The 23761-nt window shown below is 36.3% G+C and overlaps 1 protein-coding gene across 14 annotated transcripts in view; it reads left to right on the top strand.

Annotated features, from left to right (window-relative positions):
- The window catches only part of BBX (BBX high mobility group box domain containing), a 285719-nt gene that overhangs the window by 178707 nt on the left and 83251 nt on the right, over window positions 1–23761 (top strand). For all 14 annotated transcript variants that reach the window (XM_077118493.1, XM_077118480.1, XM_077118481.1 and 11 more), the window contains one exon: window positions 8416–8658. In XM_077118493.1, the coding sequence (XP_076974608.1) occupies window positions 8416–8658 (243 nt within the window). The remainder of the gene's footprint in view (window positions 1–8415; window positions 8659–23761) is intronic.

The following is a 23761-nucleotide window of genomic DNA, read 5'->3' as shown; positions in this document are numbered from 1 at the left end:
TTTATTTATTTATTCGCTAGTCATGCTAAAGATTTCTTGATTTTATTGATCTTTTTAAAGGACCAACTTTTGGTTGTTTTCTTTCTCTGTTTTTTAATTATCCTTTGTTTTTATCTATGCTCTATTCTTTATTAATTCCTTCTTTCTGCTCACTGTGGACTTAGTTTGCTCTTCTTTTTCTAGATCCCCCAGTTTTGATGTTAGGTTTCTGATTTGAAGTGTTTCCTCTATTAATTTAGGCATTTAGAGCTATAAATTTTCTTCTCTTTGTTGCCTTTGCTGCATCTAATACGTTTTGGTATATTGAGTTTTCATTTTCATTCACTTCAAGATACTTTCTAATTTCTCTTGTGATATCTTTATGACCTATAGGTTGTCTAAGAGTACATTGTTTAATTTCCACATATTTGTTAATTTTCCATTTCTTCTTCTGTTCCTGATATCTGGCTTCATTCCATTGTGGTCAGAGAAGATACATTGTATGAGTTCAATATCTTTGAACTTATTGAGACTGGTTTTGTGACTTAATATGTGGTCTGGCCTATAAAATAATCCATGTACACTCAAGAATAATATGATTCTGTTGTTTGTTGAAATGTTTTATAATATGTCATGTCTATTTGGTCTAGAACAAGTCTTCTGTTCCCTTAGTGATCGTCTATCTAGATGTTATCCATTGAACGTGATATATTGAAATATCCTACTATTATTGTAGTACCATCTATTTCTCCCTTCAAATATGTTAGTATTTGCTTCATATATTTGGGGGCTCTACTTTTAGGTGCATATATACTTTTAATTCTTATATCTTCTTGTTGAATTGTGGCCCCTTTATAAGTATATAATGACCTTCTTTGTCCCTCAATAGTTTTAGACGTAAAGCCTCTTTTATCTGATATTAGTATAGCCAACTCAGCTTTCTTTTGGTTACCATTTGCATGGTATATTATTGCTCATCTTTTTACTTTCATCCTACTTGTGTCTTTGAATTTGAGTCTTTTGTAAACAGTATATAGATGGATCATACTTTTTATCTATTTTGAGAATCTCTACCTTTTGACTGGGAAATTTAATCTATTCACATTTAAAATAATACGATAATGCAGCATTTCTTCTGCCATTTTGTTATTTTGTCGTGTAAATCTTATATCTATTTCAACCTTCATTTCTTTCATTCCTGCCTACTTTCATATTCATTGGATTTTTTGTATAGTACCATTTCAAGCCCCTTCTCATTTTTTTCTGTGTATATTTTTCATATATTTTCTTTGTGGTTACCATGGGGTTAAAATTTTGCATCCTAAATATATAAAACCATATTTGATTTAATACCAACTTAACTTCAGTAGCATACACATACACTGTTCCTATACCACTCAGTCATCCCATCTTTTTTATATTCTTACAAATTATATCTTTATACATTTTCTGTTCAGAACTATAGATTTATCATTAATTTTTATGCTTTTGCATTTTAGAAAGAAATAGGATTAAATACCAAAAAATACAAAACAAAAATACTGGCATTTGTAAATACCCATATGGTTGCTTTTATCACAGGTGTTGATTTCTTTATGTTGCTTTGATTTACTGTCAAGTGCTTTCCCTTTCAGTTTGAAGAACTCCCTTTAGTGTTGTTTGTTGAACAGGTCCAATGGTAAGGAACTCCCTCAGCTTTTGTTTGTCTAGGGGTGTCTTATTCTCTCCTTCATTTTTGAGAAAGTGTTGCGAGATGTAAAATTCTTGGTTAGCAGTAGTATTCTTAGCACTTTACTAGGCATGGTAATTGGTGACTTTGTCCTGTTTGGTGTTTATTGGGTTTCTTGTATATGCATATTCATGTATTTCAGTAAATTTGAGAATTTTTCTTCCATCAACCCTTTGAACATTCCTTCTGCCACTATTTTACTTTCCTCCACCTTGGGACATTCATACATGTATATATTGGTATACCTTATGGTGTCCCACAGGTCTTTGTTCACTCTTTTTTATTCTCTATTTTTTCCTGTTCCTCAGCCTGAATCATTTCAGTTGTGAATTATTTCAGTTGTCTTGTCTTCAAGATCACTGAATCTTTCCTCTGCCACTTCCAATCTTCTGTTGAAACCATGTACAGAATTTTTCATTTCATTTATTGTATTCTCCAGCTCCAGTATTTCTGCTTGCTTCCTTCTGAGAATCTCAAAAAGACTTGCGTACTGTTCATTCATTGTTTCTCTCCTGTTCTTCAATTCTTTCTTTATGTTTTCCTTTATCTCTTTGAATATTTATATTGAGGATCTTTTTAAAAAAATCTTTATCCAGCAAATCTCCAAAGTCTAGTCCTCTTCGTTGATGGTCCTTGAATTTTTATTTTTTCCTTGAATAGGCCATCATTTCCTGTTTATCTCATAAACTTTTATTGCACTGTGTACATTTTAATATTTTAAAGTGTTTACTCTGGCATTTAGTCCTTGAAGTGTCCATTTCTTAAGTTTGTATCCACCTAGTGGTATCACAGATATTTTCCATAATGCCAGGAGCTCATCAAAACAAACTAAAGCAAAAAGTACCTTTCACAGTCTTTGCAAATTGGCTCTGCTTTGACAGGTTGTTACTTTCAGTACTCAGCCCTCCTATCAAGATTATCAGCCAAGGCAAATGCAAAATGTCAGGTCTTCTCTATCTAATTTGAGCCAGGGAACCTGTCTTTTCCTAGGTTTGTGTTTGCTAGCAGCCTCAGGAATTCCCCAGTTTACAGCTTACAGGACTTTGAGTGAATGCCCCCTCTACTCCCTTTGCAATAGACTTTCATCTCCTCTTGGGCAGACTCTCCTATGCCTTAATGCAAGTAGCCTATCTACTGGCCACTTTGACTTAATTGTTTCTCACTCTGTCCCAGCTGTCTGCCCCTTCTCTACACTCTGGAAAACTCTGTGAGTATGAATCTGAGACAAATTCCCTGGCTTAGTCACTCAGACCTCTGCTTAATAGATTGGCACTGACATATGTGCACCTCAGTATGCACACAGGGGCCACTTTCCTCCCTCTGGAACAGAGCCCGGAACTCACAATTGGGGCTCAAGTTGGCTCCATCCTGTGTTGTAGAGGGTTCGGGGGAGAGGCCACCATGCTTATCAAGAGCTTTTTCTGTGGCTTTTGAAGCTGTTTTCTTGTTTCTGCACTTGTCCAGTTAATGCAGCCCTTTAATGCTTTTCCATAATTTTGAGTAAGGTTACTCTTTAAAATTCTTCTGCCACCTTTGTCCATGGGGCATTGAAACAATGGCCCCCTTCAGAGCCACCCTGATATATGAAGTAGCTTATCAAAAGTAGTGATCAGCAGTCAGATCCCATCATCTGGAGTTTGGAGAACTAGGTCGTTATTTGCCACCCCAGTACCAGCAAACTGCACCAGGAGACCAAGCTTCTCTCCAGGGCTACAATCTCCAGTGCTGCCCTCCCTGAGATATGGAGAATCTTAGCTGCTGCAAGGAGGATGTCACTTATCAGTATTTATCACAGCTTATCAGCCTGTTCCTCCCATTCTCGCTGGATGCCACACAGTATTTCACTAGACTCCTGAGTTTCAAAATAGTTGATTTGGACAGTTCCTGACAGTTCACTGGTTATTTTTGTAGAGGGCCTAATTCCTGGAGCTTCCTCTTCTGCTATGTTTCCACAATATTCCTGATTACTCTTAAACTATCTGTACCTCCCATTAGTTTAGGCTGATTAGATCCTACGCAAACATGATTTCTGTCAGTTAAGCAATGATTTTCAGGTAATGGTCAAATCCTGCAGAGGATGGGCTATTTGTAAAATTTGACATGCACACCTGTCAGTCATCCACCCCTTTGTTCCTCTGATCTCTCTTTCTTTGCTTCCAGTCTAGCCCTGCCACCAAAGGCAGTCTCAGAACTGCTGTCTCTGTCTTTTGTGGCTTTTGCAGCATCTGACTGCATTTGCCCACCAGTCGTAGTGGTCAGTCAGGCCTCCAAGTCCCTTTCTCTGTCCTCACACTTTAATAGCTTGCCTGTTTAGAAAGTCACACAGCCATGCTGGTGACCAGAAAGTCACACATTCTTCCAGGCCTTGATGTAACTGGCTCTTTTTCATCATCATTTGGGGTCTCCGCTAAAGGGCTACCTCCCAAAGAGCTTGGAAGGACCTAATCATCTTTGAACTGTCCCTTATACCCTACTCATTCCATGTCAACAGATTTCCTTCACAGCATTTACTATTTGCCATGTATGTAGTTGTGTACTTGTTTGATCTGTTTTCCCACACTAGAATAGAAACTTGATGAGAGCAGGAGCCTTGCCTCTTATCTTCTTTCCTCAGAACCTGGAATGGTGCCTGGTGCATAGCAGGCATTGAATAGACAGTTGCTGAATGAAATAAATGGGTACGTATTTTAAAACTGTATATTCTGAACGTTCTTCAAGATTTGTGTATCATGTCAGTCTTTTTACTTGGTTTTGGTCAACTTTCTCTCCCACTACGCATAGCATTAGTTATAAACATTTTTCTTGTTATTCAGAAATCCTCTCTGGATACTTTTCTCTCTTGCTGGTAACTTTTTTCTCTTTTACAGAAAAAAAAAAAATAGAGACCCCAGAATTGAATTCCTTCACTTTTCTTTACTTACCTATATACTTCATGCACTCTTCCTCCTCCTTTCTGATCTCAGAGAAATGGGTGCTGCTCCTTCTATTCTAAAAAAATTACCAGTTTTATACATATTTGTTCTTTTTTATACATTTTGCATCTTTTGATCCCTTGGTCCTTGAGGCTGTCCCATGAAAACACTCACTCCTGTTTCTATTCCTCCCTTCCCAATCATCCTTTTCTAATTTCTCTCCTCCACCATTCTACCCTCAAATGTTGATGTTCTCTGGGCCTCTAATCTTAATTTCTGTCTTCATCCTAGACCTTTCTCCTTAACTCTGTACTTGAATTTCTGATTACCTACTTGACATGTCCACTTAGATAGATTCTAATAGGAATCTTTTTTAATGCATTCAAAACTAAGCTTTCAGTTCTCAGAGGCGAGAACATTATCCAAACATTATCTTGTTGTATTTTCCCTGTCTCAGTAAATGGGAACTCCAACATTCCAATTGGTGAGCTCTGAAACTATAAGCGTACTTAACTGCTTTGGTTTAGTCAAGCCTCACATCCATTCTTGTCACCTATACCTTCAAAATATGTTCTCAATCTGACCCTTTTTTCACCATTGTCACTGTGATCCTAGCTACCACCATTTTGGCATGAATTATTGCATCCTGCCTGAAACTTTCCTCTGCCCTTTCCCTCTATCTGTTTTCATCAAAGCAGCCAGAGACTTTCAGAACTTAGTGTCGTTTATACCCTTCTGCTGCTTCATAAGAACAAGGACTGTGTGTGCTTCCTGTATTGTTTTCATCGCTTGAAATAGTGCATGGTCCGTTATAAGTGCCCAGTAAACATTTACTGAGTGAATAATGAAGACATTGAATCTTCATGCTTTTTTCATTCCATGCTCAACGATCTCATCCATATCCTTGGTTTTACTATCTACCTCTGTATAGCATACCTCAGATTGTTATCCTGGCTGAGATCTGTTTGTTGAGAGCTAGACCCTGGGTATCCGTAGCCGTTTCGAATTCAGCCTCCCCAGCACTGATCTTTCAGCTTTCCACCAGCTCTAATTTCTCATTTGAGAAAAAGTATTCTCTGTTTTATATTCCTCTTCAATAGTTTAATAGTCCAGGGTGCCTGTCGACAGATTAAGGGTCCAAGGAAAATTTGAGTTGTCCTAGCTACATTCCCTGAAACTCTGAGAAATGTATTCCTACAGGCTGAATCGTGGGTACCAGTTTGCTACTGATTCACAGTTGTAATTAGTTTGTTGAATAGACCCCATCAATTGTAGTTATGTTTCAGTTTGGGCTTAATGAGGAATTGAACATTTCTAAACTTCTATTCTTTTTAACGAAATAAGAGAAATCAGTACAAGGCTTAAGCATTTTCACATATTCTGCCATTTTACTAAAAAAAGAGACAAATGGACACTGAAGTTTGCAGGGAGAAAAAAAATCAGTCTTTCAGTCTCAGGTCTGAGTGACAAGTATGTAGCAAAAAGAGCTTATTTTATTAAACCATTTGATTCTTGTACATTGGGATCATATCTTCTTCCCTTCTGTATTTGTAAAATCTCAAGAAGATGTTGGTTGCCTCCTTGAAACTCCTACGCAGAGAATCAGATCCCTTATGAGATTTTTAACTTCTGTTCTTTGGTTGTTCTTAATGCACAAACCTAATTTGAAATTGTGTTTTCCAAGCTAGAAACACTCATCCTCTTTCAACCTTCAAATCCAGTTAGATACCAGCAGCTCTTGGTTGTACCTCATAAATAAATATAGTCTGTAAATACTGTCTCCATCCCCACTTTTCCATTCCCATTACTACTGCCTTGATTAGCCCTGTCCCTTTCTTTCCTGGACAGTTGAAATAAACTTTTAACTGGTTTCTCTATTTTTTGTTGCTTCTAATTTTGCCCCTATAATTCATGTCTTATACTACTGACAAGAGTTATCTCTTTAAATACAAGTTTAAGCGTATGTTACCCTGCTTAAAACCATTCCTGGCACTCCACAGCATCAACCTCTGGTTCTCAAACCCTTATGTAGGTACTAGTGTTGATTTGTTACAAGTATTACTGGGCCCTTGGTGAAAGAGAAAAGTAAGTCCAGGACTTATTTTTCTTTATCTTGTTATTTATTCATGTATTTATTGTATGAGATAATTGTATTATTAGATTGTTGTTTAAAAGTTTTTGTTTATGTCCATACTTGGCAACGTAAAATTGACAGTCAATATTGGTCCCCTTAACTTTTTTTATTGAGCCATAAATTCTGAGATACTGGTTTATGGGATTAAGTGCACATTTTTTTAAACATGGTAGAGAACATTCTTCATGAGGTGCTCTTTACTTTTTTACAACCTCATCTCCAGGATCCATCTCCTCACCTTTTATATACCAGTGCTATTGAACTGCACGTAGTTGTCTAAATAAACCATCAAGCCCTCATTCTTGCTAGTTTCCTATGTTTCCCCATTGGCACATTCTGATTTTTTTATTCCTGATCTTGCCTTTTCAGCTCTGAGTCAGTTTCTGAATGCTAAATAATTAGCCCTTGAAAATGCAAATCATTGTTAATGATTGTATACATAATGAAGACAATAAATCTGGAGCCTTCACCCACAATAATAATCCCTAATGTATTTCCAAATCTAATAGCTGTGATTTCAAGATTTTTCTGTCCTATTTGTGTTTGAAGATATTTTATTGATGGTTAATTAATGCATTTGTAATACTTATTTAAACTTAAAAGACTTTTTAAAAATGCTAAATTGGATTAAGGTAGTGTTTTATACCAGAGTATATCTCTAAAAGTTGTCCAATAAACATTGTGTAAAAGAGCATGATTGCCTTATAGCAGTGGTACAGTCTGTACCAAGTACAGTCTTTGGACAAGCAGCATCAGCATCACCTGGGAACTTATTAGAAATACTGATTCTCAGGGCTAACTCTAGTTGTATAGAATCAGAAACTCTGAGGATGGGACCTAACAATCTGTGTTTTGATAGGGATTCTCTTGGACGCTAAAGTTTGAGAACCACTGCCCTATTATGTGTTGCAGACTAGCAACCATCTTGAACCTTCTTGATTTTAACCATGAAACGAGAAAAAACGTTTTAATAAACATTCTAGATTTCTGCTCATGTTTCATTGTTCCCAGGAAACAGCGTAGAATCACGTTTTAGATTTATAAGATATTTGACAGTCCTACAGTGTTCTGAAATTCTGTGATCAGAGATGTGCTTTCAGAATTTTAATCTGGCTCCCATGAGTGGAAAGAATTCTATAGAGTATTAAAATCAGGAAAACTAGGCCAGAGTGGTTCTAGAGCAATGGCAATGAGAATTAAACAGATAGGGTGGACAGAAGCCCTGAAAATGAAGCAAATGGAGTGGACAGAAGCAAAGCTATGCAGAAGACATTAAAGACTAACTGAATGAAATGCTTAGGAAAAGCAAGGATCCAAAACTGAGTTTGAAGATTTAAGCATAGGTGAGTTTATTTCTATCGCTAAGCTTAGCCCTAGAGAAGAATGCATGATATTTACAAGCTTGAAGATTTCTATGTATACCTGGTAAATGGGTATTTTGAGACATGCACAGTTTGCTATAGAAACTGAGCAGAAAGGTACATCATAAGTTAGTTACCAAGCATTAGCTGTGTTTAGTGGTTTAAAAATTATTTCTTTTTCCAATGTTTAAATTGTTCAGTAGAGCTAAGATAAATGTAATTTACAAACCAAGACTAATTGTTGCAGCAGAATTGTCCAAGATGTGTTAAACATCTGGCTCTTATTTTGGTTGGTGATAGGTTCAACTTCTTGGGGCTGATGGCCTAGAGCAAGATGTTGGTGAGACTGAAGATGATGAATCACCAGAACAGCGAGCCCGGAGACCAATGAATGCATTTCTCTTATTTTGCAAACGCCATCGTTCCCTTGTACGTCAGGAACACCCTAGGCTTGATAACCGAGGTGCTACCAAGATACTGGCTGATTGGTGGGCTGTTCTCGATCCAAAAGAAAAGCAGAAATACACAGACATGGCCAAGGAGGTAGGTTCCATTGACGAGGTTTTAAGGTGGCTATGAGCAGCCAACTCTAATCCCTAGTCAGAGAATAATGGAATATCTGCCGAATGTCTAGCAACACAAAGGTGAATCCCAAGTCAGGTTAAGTGAAAATATAAGAGCCTTCTTTGTCCCTATTTCTGTGTTTCAAATCCACCTTGCAAATGCTGGTGGAGGTGCCAAGAGTGATTTATTATCAAGAAGTTTTTTCTCATTCTGTAGAACCCCTCTGAGGGATAGATTGCTTTATTATTAACGGTAATTAGTACCTCTGCCCCTTTGCAATTGCCCTCAGAAAATTACTAGTGAATTTTTTTTTTCTTTCCCCTCTTGTGACCCTGCTTCTGCTGTCAGTGAATACCCATGGAAAAGATGAGTTAATTTTAGGTTATTCTGATTGTATTATGGGAAAGAAGTTTGATATTAAGTATATCATGACCATGTATAAGTCAGTCTGGTTCTCAGGCTTTTCTTTTCTTTTCTTTTCTTTTTTTGGCATGGGCAGGTTCCAGGAATCGAACCCAGCTCTCTTGCATGGCAGGCAAGAATTCTGCCACTGAGCCACCATTGTACTCCCCTCAAGCTTATTTTTTTTATTTTATTTGTTTAAGTTAGTAGAATGAGGAAGTTGGTTGAAGATTTGTATCTCTTCCATGTCTTAATGTTTTTTTTAATAAATACAATTATCAAGAGATATGCTTTCTTCTGTTTTGTAGGTAGTACAGCATGAATATTTAAAACCAATAAATGAATGGCAGTAGAACGGAATGTATTTGGTTATGTTCATGCATATAAACACTGTAGAAAGTGGTTGGTGAAACACATTCCCTGCAAGAAGGGTAGTCAGAGAAATGGGACGTTAATCAATTTCAAATGATTACCTAAATTTCTTCCAACAATGTATACTGGTTTTGTTTCTAAATTAATTTGTAATTATTGTGAGTTTGGAGTACATTTAAGTGGGTGTGTTGTATAATGGATTTAGCCCTGAGTAAAGGAAAAGCAAAGGAATATCATTGTATTTAAACTTGAACAAAATAATTCTTACATTATTTCTTCAGTATTGCAACTTATGAAAAGTCTTTCATGATTGATGAAAACTCCTGCTACCCAAACATTTGGCTAATAAGTTCTGTGAAAAAATGAACCTGCAGGGGACAAAAGACTGTGTTTCAATTGACACATTTTAATTAAACATGTCAGTATGCAGAAAAATAATGCTTTGACTTGCTGTTGTTTTACTAAGTTATATAACAGGATAACATAGAACATAAAAAATTATGAAATAGGGAAATTTGAATCCAGAGTAAACGATTACCTTAGTTGTTATGTCATTAATGGCCACATAGGCTAACAGGAATGGACTCTGGTTAAAGACAGGACTTTAACTATGTAAGGTATCTGGAAAGTTTAAAATTATTTTCAGTAACCTATATAATTTTACATGTTTCAGTAAATTTCCACTAGTAAAATAATAATTAACTGTAGAAATTTCCCATTAAATAACCTTACAATCGTTCATAATCATTTATTTTACTATAAAGTAAATAATTATCTGAAACCTCATAGGAAACTACATCAAACATTTGAGTTCATTTTTGGATTGCTATTTTTTGTTTAATATACAGCCTGTTCCAAGCATATTGTTTGCCTTTTCTTAAGTATTGTTAATTAACATACCCAATAGGTGGCCACTTTAAAGAGGAGGAAGTATTGTTTTCACACAGGTAAACCCTTATTAATTACTTAATTAGGTTCACAGTAGTTGCCATTGTGGTAGTTTAATGAAATCCGTTAGGGTGCCCCCTGCAGTCTGCTAAAAGCACAGATCATAGCTGGATGTTTCACGTCAGAATTAGCCTTGTTTATGGTTGCGCTTATGAAATGTTGCCTCATTTCTAGTGCAAGTCATGGAATGTTCAGCTACTTTTAAAATTATTATACAGTTGGTTGCTAGTCTTAAGTGAACTTGTTTCTCTTTATTTATTAGATGGTTCTAAAATACGTTAATGGGCAAATATTAGAGCTGATGCTTTTTGTTTTAATATTGCAGCCTTAATAGGGATGTCAGGTCAATCAACAAATACTTAGTGGCTTCAATGTTCCAGGTTTTGTGGTAGGGGCTAGAGATACAATGCTAATATAAATATGGTCTTTGTTCCTCAAGGCACACTCCTAGGCAGTTTTTTGTTTTTGTTTTTGTTTTAATTTTATTTTTAGTCTTCCCTTTTCTTCTTTTTTTTTTCCACATGGGCAGGCTCCGGGAATTGAACCCAGGTCTCCTGTATGGCAGGCGAAAAATCTGCCACTGAACTACCATTGCACTGCCCAGTTTTTGTTTTTGTTTTTAACTGATGTGCAGCTTTTTAATATGAATGCTTACATATTCACCAATATCTGTCTTTATGTTGTTGGTTAAGTAAAAATTATTTTTCCTTTTTTTATATAAAGATAACTAATGAAGCATATTTTAAAAAGCAAGAGTATATATGAAGACTGCAAGTAATTATTTTTATAACTTTTTTTTCATTTCTTTACATGACAGTTCATGAAATTTCCACTGACCCTTCCTTGCTTCTGATTATTTTATATAAGTGTAACTGGAGAGATGGAACACCCTTTCAGGGATTTGTTTTCAGTTTCTTGAGTTGTTGCTCAGTGTTGATTTGCATTTTGGGGAGGAAAAATCAGTTGAGGGTTTTGTCTTTCTTAGGAAATTTGAATCTCATTAAAGCAATAGTTAGATGTAAGTAATTTAAAAATATTAATCTGAGTATATAACCTGGCTTGCTTTCTTAAATTGGACAGTGGTGCATGATGGTGCAATGTGGTGACATTCACAGGTTCTAATTTCTGAATGTGTGACTGCCTGTTAGTCACAGAAGCAATCTCACTTTTTCTTTTAACATCTTTTTGTCCTTTTATAAATATAGGAATACAGATCTCTGCATTTCTGCCTAGAGTATTGCTGGGACCTTCCATTGGTCACTTAACCTAATGATTGTAATTAATTGACAGTCACCTTAGAGGATCACACATCTTGACCTCCAACTTGAATTGAACAGTGTCAATGCAAAGAGGAGAGTAAGAGCTAACTCAATTTTGAATGACCTTTATAATACAGGTTTTTCTGAGGATCGTAGTTCTAAGGCAGAAAGCATTCATTTATTAATTGATTGGTTCATTCTGTGTATGATGTCTTATGTGAGCACAAACATGTAATAAAATCATTTATCTCCATTTTCCGTAACAGGATTCTGAGGCTGTGAGGAGTTAATATATTGACCAGTCATGCATTTAGTGAGTAGTGGAGCTGGGATCTCTTATTTGTTAGGCTCAAGAACTCTTTTAATATAGCAATCATGCTATCTACTTGACATGACTGAGAGAAAAGTAAAATTAGGCATGGAAAGAATGGTAACATTAAAATGTCATAGCTCTTAAAAAAACAATGTCATGGCTCTTAGAGTAAAGTCTGCTTATGCTGGTGTGAAGGTATCTCACATGCTAAACACTTTACCTCTCTTGTCTCACAGAATGCTCACAATGGCCTGATGAGGGTAGGTACCAATATTAACCCAATTTACAGAGTCAGAGAGCTAAGATAACCTGTCCAAGGTCCCAGAGCTAGGATGTAGCAGGTCTGGGGTTGTACTCAGGTCTGTCTGACTCTAGAATCCAAGCTCTTCTCCCCTGCAACCTACGCTGGGGAGAAAGGATTGTGCTTGTGCCTCATTCCCACTTGATCCCCTGTATGAGTGCCCATGGTTTCCCTGCCACATCAGTGGGCATTCCCAGCTCTACTCCACAGCACAAAACACATGCCCCTACTGTACCACCTGGGTTTACATCTCCCTTGGGCTCTGGATATAGAAGAAATATGAAAATGGATATCAGTGAACATCAGTAACATCCCATTCCCTTCCAGTACTGGAGAGGTTGGAGGCTGGTCAAAGCCTGAAGGTGTAGGAGGAGGGATCTTGTTATACTAAGTAGCTTATTGAAATAGAATTTTACCTGGGCTTTGGTATAGGATTCAGTGAGGAAAGGCAAGGATAATGAGAAAAACTTCAGAAACCAGAAAGTTTGTTTACTGAAAGCCTAGGCTATGTATATGGAAGTACCAGGAAATGATACTGTAAGGTAAATAAGGCAAAATCATGTGAGACTACACTGAAGAGTTTGAAGGTTCCATTGTATGCAGTAAAAACAGCTGTAGCATCAAATGCATTAAAATATTATTGGAAGGTATTTTGTAATCCATAAAGCCTTTATAAATATTCATATCAAAGCTCCATGGAAAAAAAAAACTCCATGGAGACGGCGGGCAATGGTGGCATAGTGGCAGAATTCTCGCCTGCCATGCTGGAGTCCTAGGTTCAATTCCTGGTGCCTGCCCATGCAAAAAAAAAAGAACTCCATGGAGAAGGGGTGGTGCAAGGGTATTTTAAAGGTAGAATTCTTGCTTGCCATACAGGAGACCTGGGTTTGATTCCCGGCCCAGGCACTTCTCAAAAACAAACAAGCAAGCAACTAAACAAACAAAAAAATTCAACAAATGATGCTGCAATAACAGGATACTCACATGGAAAAAAAATGAAATGTGACCCCCACCATACTGCGTACAAAAAATAAAAACTTCCATAGAGAGTCTAGTGATTAGTTATTCCCTCATATTTTTTCAGGGTAAAATTAATCTCTCTTGTTTATTTGCAACTGGGATAATATTTGTAAAGTTCTTTTATTCCTTTTTGGTCTTATAAGAATTTGATTCTTCTCAAAAGGACTGTCATTTTCTCATATATCGTAACTGGAGAATTTTGTGAACTGTTAACTTGCCATGCTTAGCAGAATTTGTACTCTTAAAAGCATGTAGTAACAGTGGTTCCTTGCACTAGAGTAACTTTCCAGAAACCTACAGCCTCCAGATAGATCCTTGGACCAGATAAGTCCTGAAACCTAGAGGGCCCAGCCTCTCCAGAGCATCAGACAGTTCCATCTTCCTATCCCACATTAGTGAAAGACCCTTCCAACATGAAAAAGTTAGAATGGCTGTAGCCCACACACCCCTAAAGAGAGGGATGGAAAGATCAAAGGTGATGATGGAGTTATACAGAGAAGATAGGATTAATGGATTAATAAATGAACATGAATGCTGAATCATTAAATTGATATACTTTTAGTCCAGTATCTTAGAGCAGCTAGAAGTAAAAACAGTTGTAATGATAAAAAGATATTTAAGCATTCTAAAAAAAAAAAGCGTGTGGTAGCATCTTGCATACAGTGAAACTGGAGTGATAGCTCATTTATCCAGTAGTCTGGAACACATACAGTACTAGGTGATTTCCAGATAGATGAAACTTTACTATTCCTTTAAACACTTTTTTGTATTTATGCTAGAAATTTTATTTAAAATGTTGCTTATGTACTTCCTTACTCTCTTAAAATATTCGAGACATTTGAAAGTTCTTATGAAAACTCTAAGCCATTATTTCCAAAAAATAACTTAGAATCTATAATTTGGTGAAACCTTTGTGAACAATTGATCTATGTTTGAATTTTTGTCTGTACATAAAAATGATTCTCAGTTTTTTTTATTCTTTTGAAACCTTTTGCTTTAATTTTCGATGGGTCTTTCTTTAGGCTCTACCCTCAGCTGTCAGTTGGACATTTTTCCTCTATCAGTCACTCTTGGCTAGCTCTAATCAGATGACTTATTCTGTCTGAGATTTTGTGAGTGTAGCTTAGAAGCCCTGCTAGCTCTTGGGAGTTTAGGTAGTAAAGCCTTAGATTTGGGCTCCATATTCCACAAATATTTCGTGTCTTTGAGACTTTCTCCATTCCTGTTTTCCAGATAACAAGACTTTACTGTATTTTATTCAGGTGTTTGTTTTGGAAATGATTATATTGCTTCAAATGATTGAATATTGCTTTTTAGTACCCAGGTTGCTTTCATAAACATTTAGCTCATTTAATACTCAGAATAATCCCAGGAGGTAGATACTGTTTTCTAAAAACTAAAGATGTGGACATTGTGACCCAGAAAAGTTAAGAGACTTGTGCAGGCAGGCAGATTTAGTCATAATAGAGCTGGAATTTTTATACTCAGACTTTTCCCTTCTCAGACCTTTCTGAACTTCCATATTTGTAAAACTACAGTCAAGATGCTTGCCCACACAGGGTTGAGTTAGGATGCAAATGAAGAAATGCACATGTAAGCAATATGTAAAGTATAAAACTCATTATACATGTTAGTTTTAACCTTATTCCTAATAAGGAGACTTTTAAGTTTGTTTCTATTTGATACTGCTCTTCCTAATGATTAGTTACTGTATTTAATAGCAACTGTTAACACAGTGAAGGGCTACTATAAAATGCATGAAACACAAGTCATCAAAACTAAATATCACTTTATTCAACTTGGCAGATATGTTTAATGTGATTACTAGCCCCTAATAAAATAGATGTTACTTGATAAGAGAAAAAAATAATCTATTTGCTAGTTACTAAAACACTAGCATTCGAGTGTTCAAATCAAATAAAATTATAAGGACTTAAAAAGATTCCATGGCTAATGAGTAATAAATGAAGAATTTAAACTGAGTCTGTCTCTCAGAACTAATTTTTGTGTATGTGTGATGTTAACTTGTTGAACATATTTCAGAGTTTCACATTGGTTACAATTTCACAATTTTAGGTTTTGCCTTCTAGCTGCTCTAAAATACTGGAGACTAAAAGAGATATCAATTTGATGATTCCGCATTCATATTCACTTGTTAAATCCTGTTTCCTATGTGTAACTCCATCATCACATTTGATCTTTACATCCTCTCTTTAGGGGTATTTGAGCAGTGGCAATTCTAAATTTTTGATATTGGAAGGGTCTGTCACTAATATGGGGTAGGGAGATGGAACTATCTGATGTTCTGGAGAGGCTGGGTTAGGTTTCAGGACCAGGGACCCATCTAGAGGTTGTAGGTTTCTGGAAAGTTACTCTAGTGCATGGAACCCTTGTGGAATCTTATATATTGCCCTAGGTGTTCTTTAAGATTGGCTGGAATGGTCCTGGTTGGGGGTTGGCAGGTTATGATAGATAGCACAGTCTAACTGAAGCTTGCATAAGCGCAACCCCCAGAGTAGCCTCTCAACTCTACTTGAACTCTCTCTGCCACTGATACTTTATTAGTTACACTTCTTTTTCCCCTTTTAGTCAGGATGGAATTGTTGATCCCACAGTGCCAGGGCTGGATTTATCCCTGGGAGATATTTCCCACATTGCCAGGGAAACTTTCACCCCTGGATGTCATGTCCTACGTAGGGGGAAGGGCAATGATTTCACTTGCACAGTTGGGCTTAGAGAGACTGAGGCCACATGTGAGCAACAAAAGAGGTCCTCCAGAAGTAACTCTTAGGCATACCTATAGGTAATCTAAACTTCTCTGCTACCTACATAAGCTTCACAGGAGTAAGCCTCCTGATCAAAGGTGTGGCCTATTGATTTGGGTGCCCCTAAAGTTGACAGTATCAGGTGATTCCCTTATGGTAAGGTTTAATAGTTCTATATTTTTTCTCCCCTCCCTCAGGGGACATTGCCAATACTTTTTGATTATCTGCTTAATATACTCAAGGATGTTTCCAGGCATTATAATAATCTATACAGAATTAAAGGATCTCTTTCTTAGCCTGTGCTCCCTGTGTTTCAGTTGTTCAAATGAGTATACAGATAGGTTGAATTAGATTATGCACTACAGAAAATTTCAGTTCCATATCAAACCTTTCTTCCATTGGTCTCAAAGAGTTTGTGTGGTTCTAAAATATAGACACTGTCTTCCTTACCTCTGTGTTCTGAATTACTTTAACCCAAACTGTTTGGCTGAGGGAATATAATTTTTTAAGAAATTTTAAGCATTTTACTATTCAAATTATTTGACTCATGAATTATATGTCTTTCTAATCTATTAATACATTTTCAGAAAGGGCCTTTACTATATAATATTCTCCTGTCCAGGTCCTTATCTACTTTTTAAAAAGTAACTGCATTAAATTTCTATAGAAATTCTGAAATTTTAGATTTTTGTATTAGTTCAAACTGATTAAACTGTGTTTTCTCCTACTTATTCAAATTTAGGAGTAAAATTAAACTTTTCTTTTTATATTTTGTATATTAAAATGACAAACTACTATTGCCTCGCTAATCTACACCTTTTACAGCCAATCTCATTAACTCTATCTTTTACCTGCTTCCTTGAATTTAAATTTTTGTTACCATTTTTTTTTTTCACAAACGAACAGACAACCAATTCCCTGGGTACTTATTCAATCCACTTATTCAAATGTGCTTTTTCTTTTCTAGTGGTTTTGTATTAAGCATTTATCATGAATGTTTTACTATTTACTGAATAACTTGGTGTATTTTTGTCCTGACAAAACCATAAATTTAAAATAGTCCAAATAATTGTCTTATTAAAACAACTGGCAAAAATGATTCTGAGCAGATCATGTTGTTAAGCCTTTTTATCTAAAAAGTAATTTAAATTATTGTCAAGTTCCTAAAACTAAGATATTTGGTTTCAGATGTTAATTTTTAGATTGATTGAGAGACTAAGTACTCAAAGGACAAATAAGATACACTTTTTTTTTTTTATTAATTAACAAAAAAAAAAAAAAAGAAATTAACCCAACATTTAGAAATCATACCGTTCTACATATGCAATCAGTAATTCTTAACATCATCACATAGATGCATGATCATCGTTTCTTAGTACATTTGCATGGGTTAAGAAGAACTAGCGACACACCAGACAAAGATATAGAATGTTAATATAGAGAAAAGAAATAAAAGTAATAATAATAGTAAAAAAACAAACAAACAAACAAAAAAACAAAAACAAATGAACAAACAAAAACAAACAAACAAACTAAACCTATAGCTCAGATGCAGCTTCATTCAGTGTTTTAACATGATTACTTTACAATTAGGTATTATTGTGCTGTCCATTTTTGAGTTTTTGTATCTAGTCCTGTTGCACAGTCTGTATCTCTTCAGCTCCAATTACCCATTATCTTACCCTGTTTCTACCTCCTGCTGGACTCTGTTACCAATGACATATTCCAAGTTTATTCTCGAATGTCGGTTCACATCAGTGGGACCATACAGTATTTGTCCTTTAGTTTTTGGCTAGACTCACTCAGCATAATGTTCTCTAGGTCCATCCATGTTATTACATGCTTCATGAGTTTATTCTGTCTTAAAGCTGCATAATATTCCATCGTATGTATATACCACAGTTTGTTTAGCCATTCTTCTGTTGATGGACATTTTGGCTGTTTCCATCTCTTTGCAATTGTAAATAACGCTGCTATAAACATTGGTGTGCAAATGTCCGTTTGTGTCTTTGCCCTTAAGTCCTTTGAGTAGATACCCAGCAATGGTATTGCTGGGTCATATGGCAATTCTATATTCAGCTTTTTGAGGAACCGCCAAACTGCCTTCCACAGTGGTTGCACCATTTGACATTCCCACCAACAGTGGATAAGTGTGCCTCTTTCTCCGCATCCTCTCCAGCACTTGTCATTTTCTGTTTTGTTGATAATGGCCATTCTGGTGGGTGTGAGATGATATCTCATTGTGGTTTTGATTTGCATTTCTCTAATGGCCAGGGACATTGAGCATCTCTTCATGTGCCTTTTTAGCCATTTGTATTTCCTCTTCTGGTAGGTGTCTGTTCAAGTCTTTTTCCCATTTTGTAATTGGGTTGGCTGTCTTTTTGTTGTTGAGTTGAACAATCTCTTTATAAATTCTGGATACTAGACCTTTATCTGATATGTCATTTCCAAATATTGTCTCCCATTGTGTAGGCTTTCTACTTTCTTGATGAAGTTCTTTGATGCACAAAAGTGTTTAATTTTGAGGAGCTCCCATTTATTTATTTCCTTCTTCAGTGCTCTTGCTTTAGGTTTAAGGTCCATAAAACCGCCTCCAATTGTAAGTTTCGTAAGATATCTCCCTACATTTTCCTCTGTTTTATGGTCTTAGACCTAATGTTTAGATCTTTGATCCATTTTGAATTAACTTTTGTATAGGGTGTGAGATATGGATCTTCTTTCATTCTTTTGCATATGGATATCCAGTTCTCTAGGCACCATTTATTGAAGAGACTGTTCTGTCCCAGGTGAGCTGGCTTGACTGCCCAAATAAGATACGCTTTTGTATAATGTGATTTCTGTCAGTGGGAAGAGGTACAGTTGTCTCAGAATTTAATGTGCTAGGAGTTCATTTAGCCCTCCATAGAGCATACTCAGTGTTAAGTAAAATATTCTTATATCTCTTTTATAAAATCAGATCATTTCCTGTGAAAATAATGTAATCCCTCCTCCACTTTTTTTTGGGGGGGTGGGGCATGGATCAGGAATCGAACTCATATCTCCCACATGGAAGGTGGGCATGCTAACCTCTCACCTACCAGTGTATACCCTCCTCCATTTTTGTGGTAGATTTTATTTCATTGTGATATTTCACACATTTGCACCAGATCAGCTGTCTTTATTTGTAAGGATCAGATATTCCCAGGTCCCAGTATTGGATGTCATCAGGATTGCCATTCTTTTTTCACTCTACTGAAAAGCTTTAAACTGTAATAATAACTAGAAATTTTCTGAATTTTTAGATAGCAGTTTTCTCCCCCTTCCCCCACCACCAAAAAAAAAGTTGAACGCAAGGTGTTCTAGTTTGCTAGCTGCTCTATGCAAGATACCAGAAATGGAATGGCTTTTAAAAGGGGGAATTTAATAAGTTGCTAGTTTATAGTTCTAAGGCCAAGAGAATGCCCCAGTTAGAGCAGGTCTCTAGAAATGTCCAAAATAAGGCATCAACAAGAGGCTGCCTTTACACAAGAAAGGCTAATGAAGTTCAGGGTTTCACTCTTAACTGGAAGGGCACATGGCGAACATGGTAACGTCTTCTAGCTTCCTCTCCAGACTTCTGGCTTCATGAAGCTCCCCCTGGGGATGTAGTTCTTCTTCATCTCCAAGGTCTCTGGAGAGGGGGCCTCTCTTTAGTAGCTCTCATCATTCTCTCTCTCTTCAAAATGCTTTTAAAGGACTCCAGTAAAATAATCAAGACTCACCTGGAATGGGTGGAGTCACAGCTCCCTCTATTCAAAAGTTCATACCCACAATTGGGTGAGTCATATCTCCATGGAGATAACCTAATCAAGTTTCCACCCTACCTTATTGAATAGGGATTAAGAGGCACAGTTGCTCGCACAAGATTGATTAGAATTAAAACATGGTTTTTCTAGGGTTCGTAAATCCTTTCAAACTGGCACACATGGCAAATGTGTATTTATAATTCCATTAATATTAGGATACTTTTGTAGATCAGATTTTTATTTTTGTAAATGATCTGAAAACATATTTAATGCAAAAACTCATCTTTTAAAAAATTAAGATTAACGTATTGTCTATTCTTACATAATAATGCCATTGTCAGATACATAGTAGGCAAAATAAGTGATTAAGAGTATATTTAATGCTATTACAGAATAACAGTGTCTTATTGTTGCTAATGAAATGTAGTGTCGGGTCAGGAGAAGGGAGCCAGCATTTACTGAGCATTTTGTAATTTCAGGAACTGTTTCTGTAAAATAGGTTTTACTTCTGTTATCTTCCCGACTGGAAATTTGCAGTAAAGGAACGGAAGCTATGAGAAAGTGATTTTTTATTTTAATGGCAGATTTTTGAAATTTAGTATTTTAGCAAGAGCTTAGTCATCTATGAGAGAGAGCTCTTTTCTTGACATCTTAGGATACATGGATAATGATTGATGTTCTTGGAAAATAACGGAACCCCCGCTCTGGGGATCTGGATGCTTGTGGCCTTTCTCTTTGACCCTTTCAATCTTGTGATGATGGATGTTGCCCACACGATTGACGTGAATGCTAATAGTTTCACTTAAGCATATGCTTCAGATTCTATATAAAATGCCTTCCTATATTTCTCTCCTATTCAGCCTCCTCCTCTGTAAACCTTTCCCTAATAGCTTCATAACAACAAATGATTATGCAGTTCTATTGCCTCTTGTAGCTGAATCAGAGTAAATGACTGATGAGGTGCCAGGGTCCAAGGACAGGGAGACGTCCTTACAGCCTGAGGCACTTCCTGTCTTTGCTACTCCCTTGGTGCCCATACACTGTGTGTTCTTTACATGTATTTCTGGCATCTCCATTTAAATGTTAAACTCCTTAGGACAGAAACTGGCTGTTGTTACTCTTTTGTATAATCCCACATTCTTAACACTTCTACACAGAGGTGTTCAATATGTACTTAATTGAACTAGTGAATGTTGTCTTGATATTAACATTTACATCGAGCTCAAGAGTCTGCAGGATTGATATTATTATACACTTATAGAATATCGACTCTCATAGTGCACTCTTCATTATGATTTTCTGGTTAACTTCACATACTCCAGGCCTTCCTTTTGTCCACTGTTCTTCAACCTTTGATAGTCCCCTTCTTACAGACCATTGTTCATGCCTGAGCCAGGAGAGGCTTATGGACTACATACGTGAAAGGGAATAATATGTTTGTGTGACTGATTTTGGATTGTAAGCGTTATGAAAGCCGGGACTCAGCCTAAATCACGTTCCTTTTTATCCCATGTCCAATCAGAGTCTATCATCTAGTAGATGCTCCCAAAGTATTTGAGTTAAAGAGAAGGTGTGTGGGGTGGGGTGTGGAATATGTGCAAAAGAAATGATTATGATATGTTGTCTTCAGCATAGCTCCCTTTGGAAGTTATTTAAAGCTAGCCTCTATTGGTATCATCAGTCTTTTAAGAATAGTTGATATTGGCAATAATTTATTCATAAAGATGATAGTATTATCATTTCCACTACACTGATTTTCACCAAAGTCAATTATTAAATGACCTAGCAAAGGATGTGATTTCTTACTGTGAAAGAACTTATCTCGTGGCTCAACATGGCAGGGGGTGGTGGGGACACCTGACAAACAGAAATCTGAGTGTTAGTGACATCTGTCCAACATCTTTTACAACCGTGACTTCCTTCTTAAAAAATTTAAATTTCCGACAAAATAGAGAAAGATAATTTTATTTGCCATGACAAATATGTTAATCAGTTTGTTCAAAAATCTTTTGTCACTTTATGGAGTGGCAACCTTTGTCCAAATGACTGTTCATCTGACAAATCTAGTCCTTTTGCCTTTTACTGGGACACAGTAATGATGCATATGTCTGCTACTTCCATTTTCACCTCGCCCTACCATTTGTCACTTTCCACTTCCAGACAGCAGGCAAGGCTATTTGTCTGGCTCTGCTCAATATGTAAATCCCCCATGCACATGAATGTACTATGGTATGATATCTCATATCACATATGATACCTCTGAATACATTGTGCTATGCGATGATAAATTCTACATCAATTCTGGTCTTGCATCCCATTTTAATTATTTTTGTGAGGAAAGCGGGACTGTATCTTACAGTTTTTCATGCTAACCTTCCTTCTACATAAACACATGTATCAATAGGCATATTTATAGTTTATCAGTTTTAAAAAAATGGATTTTTGACTCATAAAATTTGAATTAAAATAATAGATAATTCTGCATCACTGACTGTTACATTGCATTATATTATTTACATTATTTTCGCCCATATGATTTAAAGTGAAATGATGAAAAACCTGTTAGTTGTATTACATATACTTAATTTACACGAAGGATAAAGGAACCTTTTTTTCCTTTTGACTTAAAAAAAAGAAGCTATTTGGAACTTACTCTAAATTAATTTCACACATGACATGAGCATTTAAGAAATATATATATGGGCTTAAAAGAATCCTATTAATTTGATAAGTTACCAGCAGTAATAACATATAATTATTGATGACTACATGGAAATAAATTTTATTAGATATCTTTTCACAATACACAGTGAATACATATACTTAGTTTAATATTATTGCCACAAAGGGTAAAGAGGTATCAGAGTTGAAAAGAAAAGGTGTAAAAGGAGAAAGCTGCAGAGAAAAAAAAGGCAAAAGGAAGTTATATTGTAAGTGAAGATTGAAACCTGAAAGTAAAGAGGAAGTATGTGATGGATTAGTTGTTTCATCACACCTCACAGCTCCCAGAGCTCATTCACATATGTGCTAGAGCATGTTCATATATGATTGATCATATCTGCTCATTACGAAACTCTAGGATGTTGGTACATGTTATTAAACTTTATGAACAGAGGCATTGAGGTTGAGAAAGGTTAAATGACTTTGTTAATGCCCTCTGGAGCTGTGTTTTCAACAAAAGTCATCAGATTCTGCATCCAGTGTCCTTTCCTCCATATGGACTTATGTCTTGAAGTAACTGAAGAGTTATGTGCCACTTTGGCCTACCTTGTTCTCTTCCCATTTTTAATCTTGCTCCTTTATCCCATAAGTGAGTACATTGCTCTGTTAGGTTTACTTGCATTTATCTTTCTCATACATCAAACAACAGATTATTTTTTCTGTGCTTACCAAATTAAATTAAGTCTTGGGCAGAATCTGATTACTAGCCCTGGTATTGCTCACTTTTCTCCTACACAAAGTAAGGAAAGAAGAGTAATGTTTATGTGGAGCCTATTTTGAAATAAGATGCCCTGTTCATCATTTGTGATAACCCTATGGTATCGTTCGTATTATTCTCAGTTTGTGGAGGCTGAGTCCCAGAGAGGTCCTGATCTGTATCCTTGGTCATTATAGCCCTAGGTGGAATGCAAAGGTTTGAACTTTGGTTTTTCTGTCCCCAAAACCCTTGCTCTATACATCACAAAGTAACTCCCTCTCCTGTCAAGGTCAGACAGCTTTTTAGATACTAGAAAGTATTTAGGGTTAAAAGAAACAAAAGGTGACACCTGTGTAGCTTCAGCCCACAAATGGTCTCTCTAATAGATAATTCCATGTCCTGAACTCCAGAGCCCTGTGCTGAGATTGCCATTTTTCCATGAGGAAAGCATCAGAAGTCCCTAAATGGGGGACTTCTGATATAAATGGGGGGCAGGGGAGGAAGAGGCTATTAGAGCTTT

The sequence above is a fragment of the Tamandua tetradactyla genome, chromosome 10 (genome assembly GCF_023851605.1).
Source record: "Tamandua tetradactyla isolate mTamTet1 chromosome 10, mTamTet1.pri, whole genome shotgun sequence".
NCBI classification, from domain to species: domain Eukaryota; kingdom Metazoa; phylum Chordata; class Mammalia; order Pilosa; family Myrmecophagidae; genus Tamandua; species Tamandua tetradactyla.
Note: the sequence above shows the minus strand (reverse complement) of the source record. Positions and strands in the feature narration are given on the sequence as shown.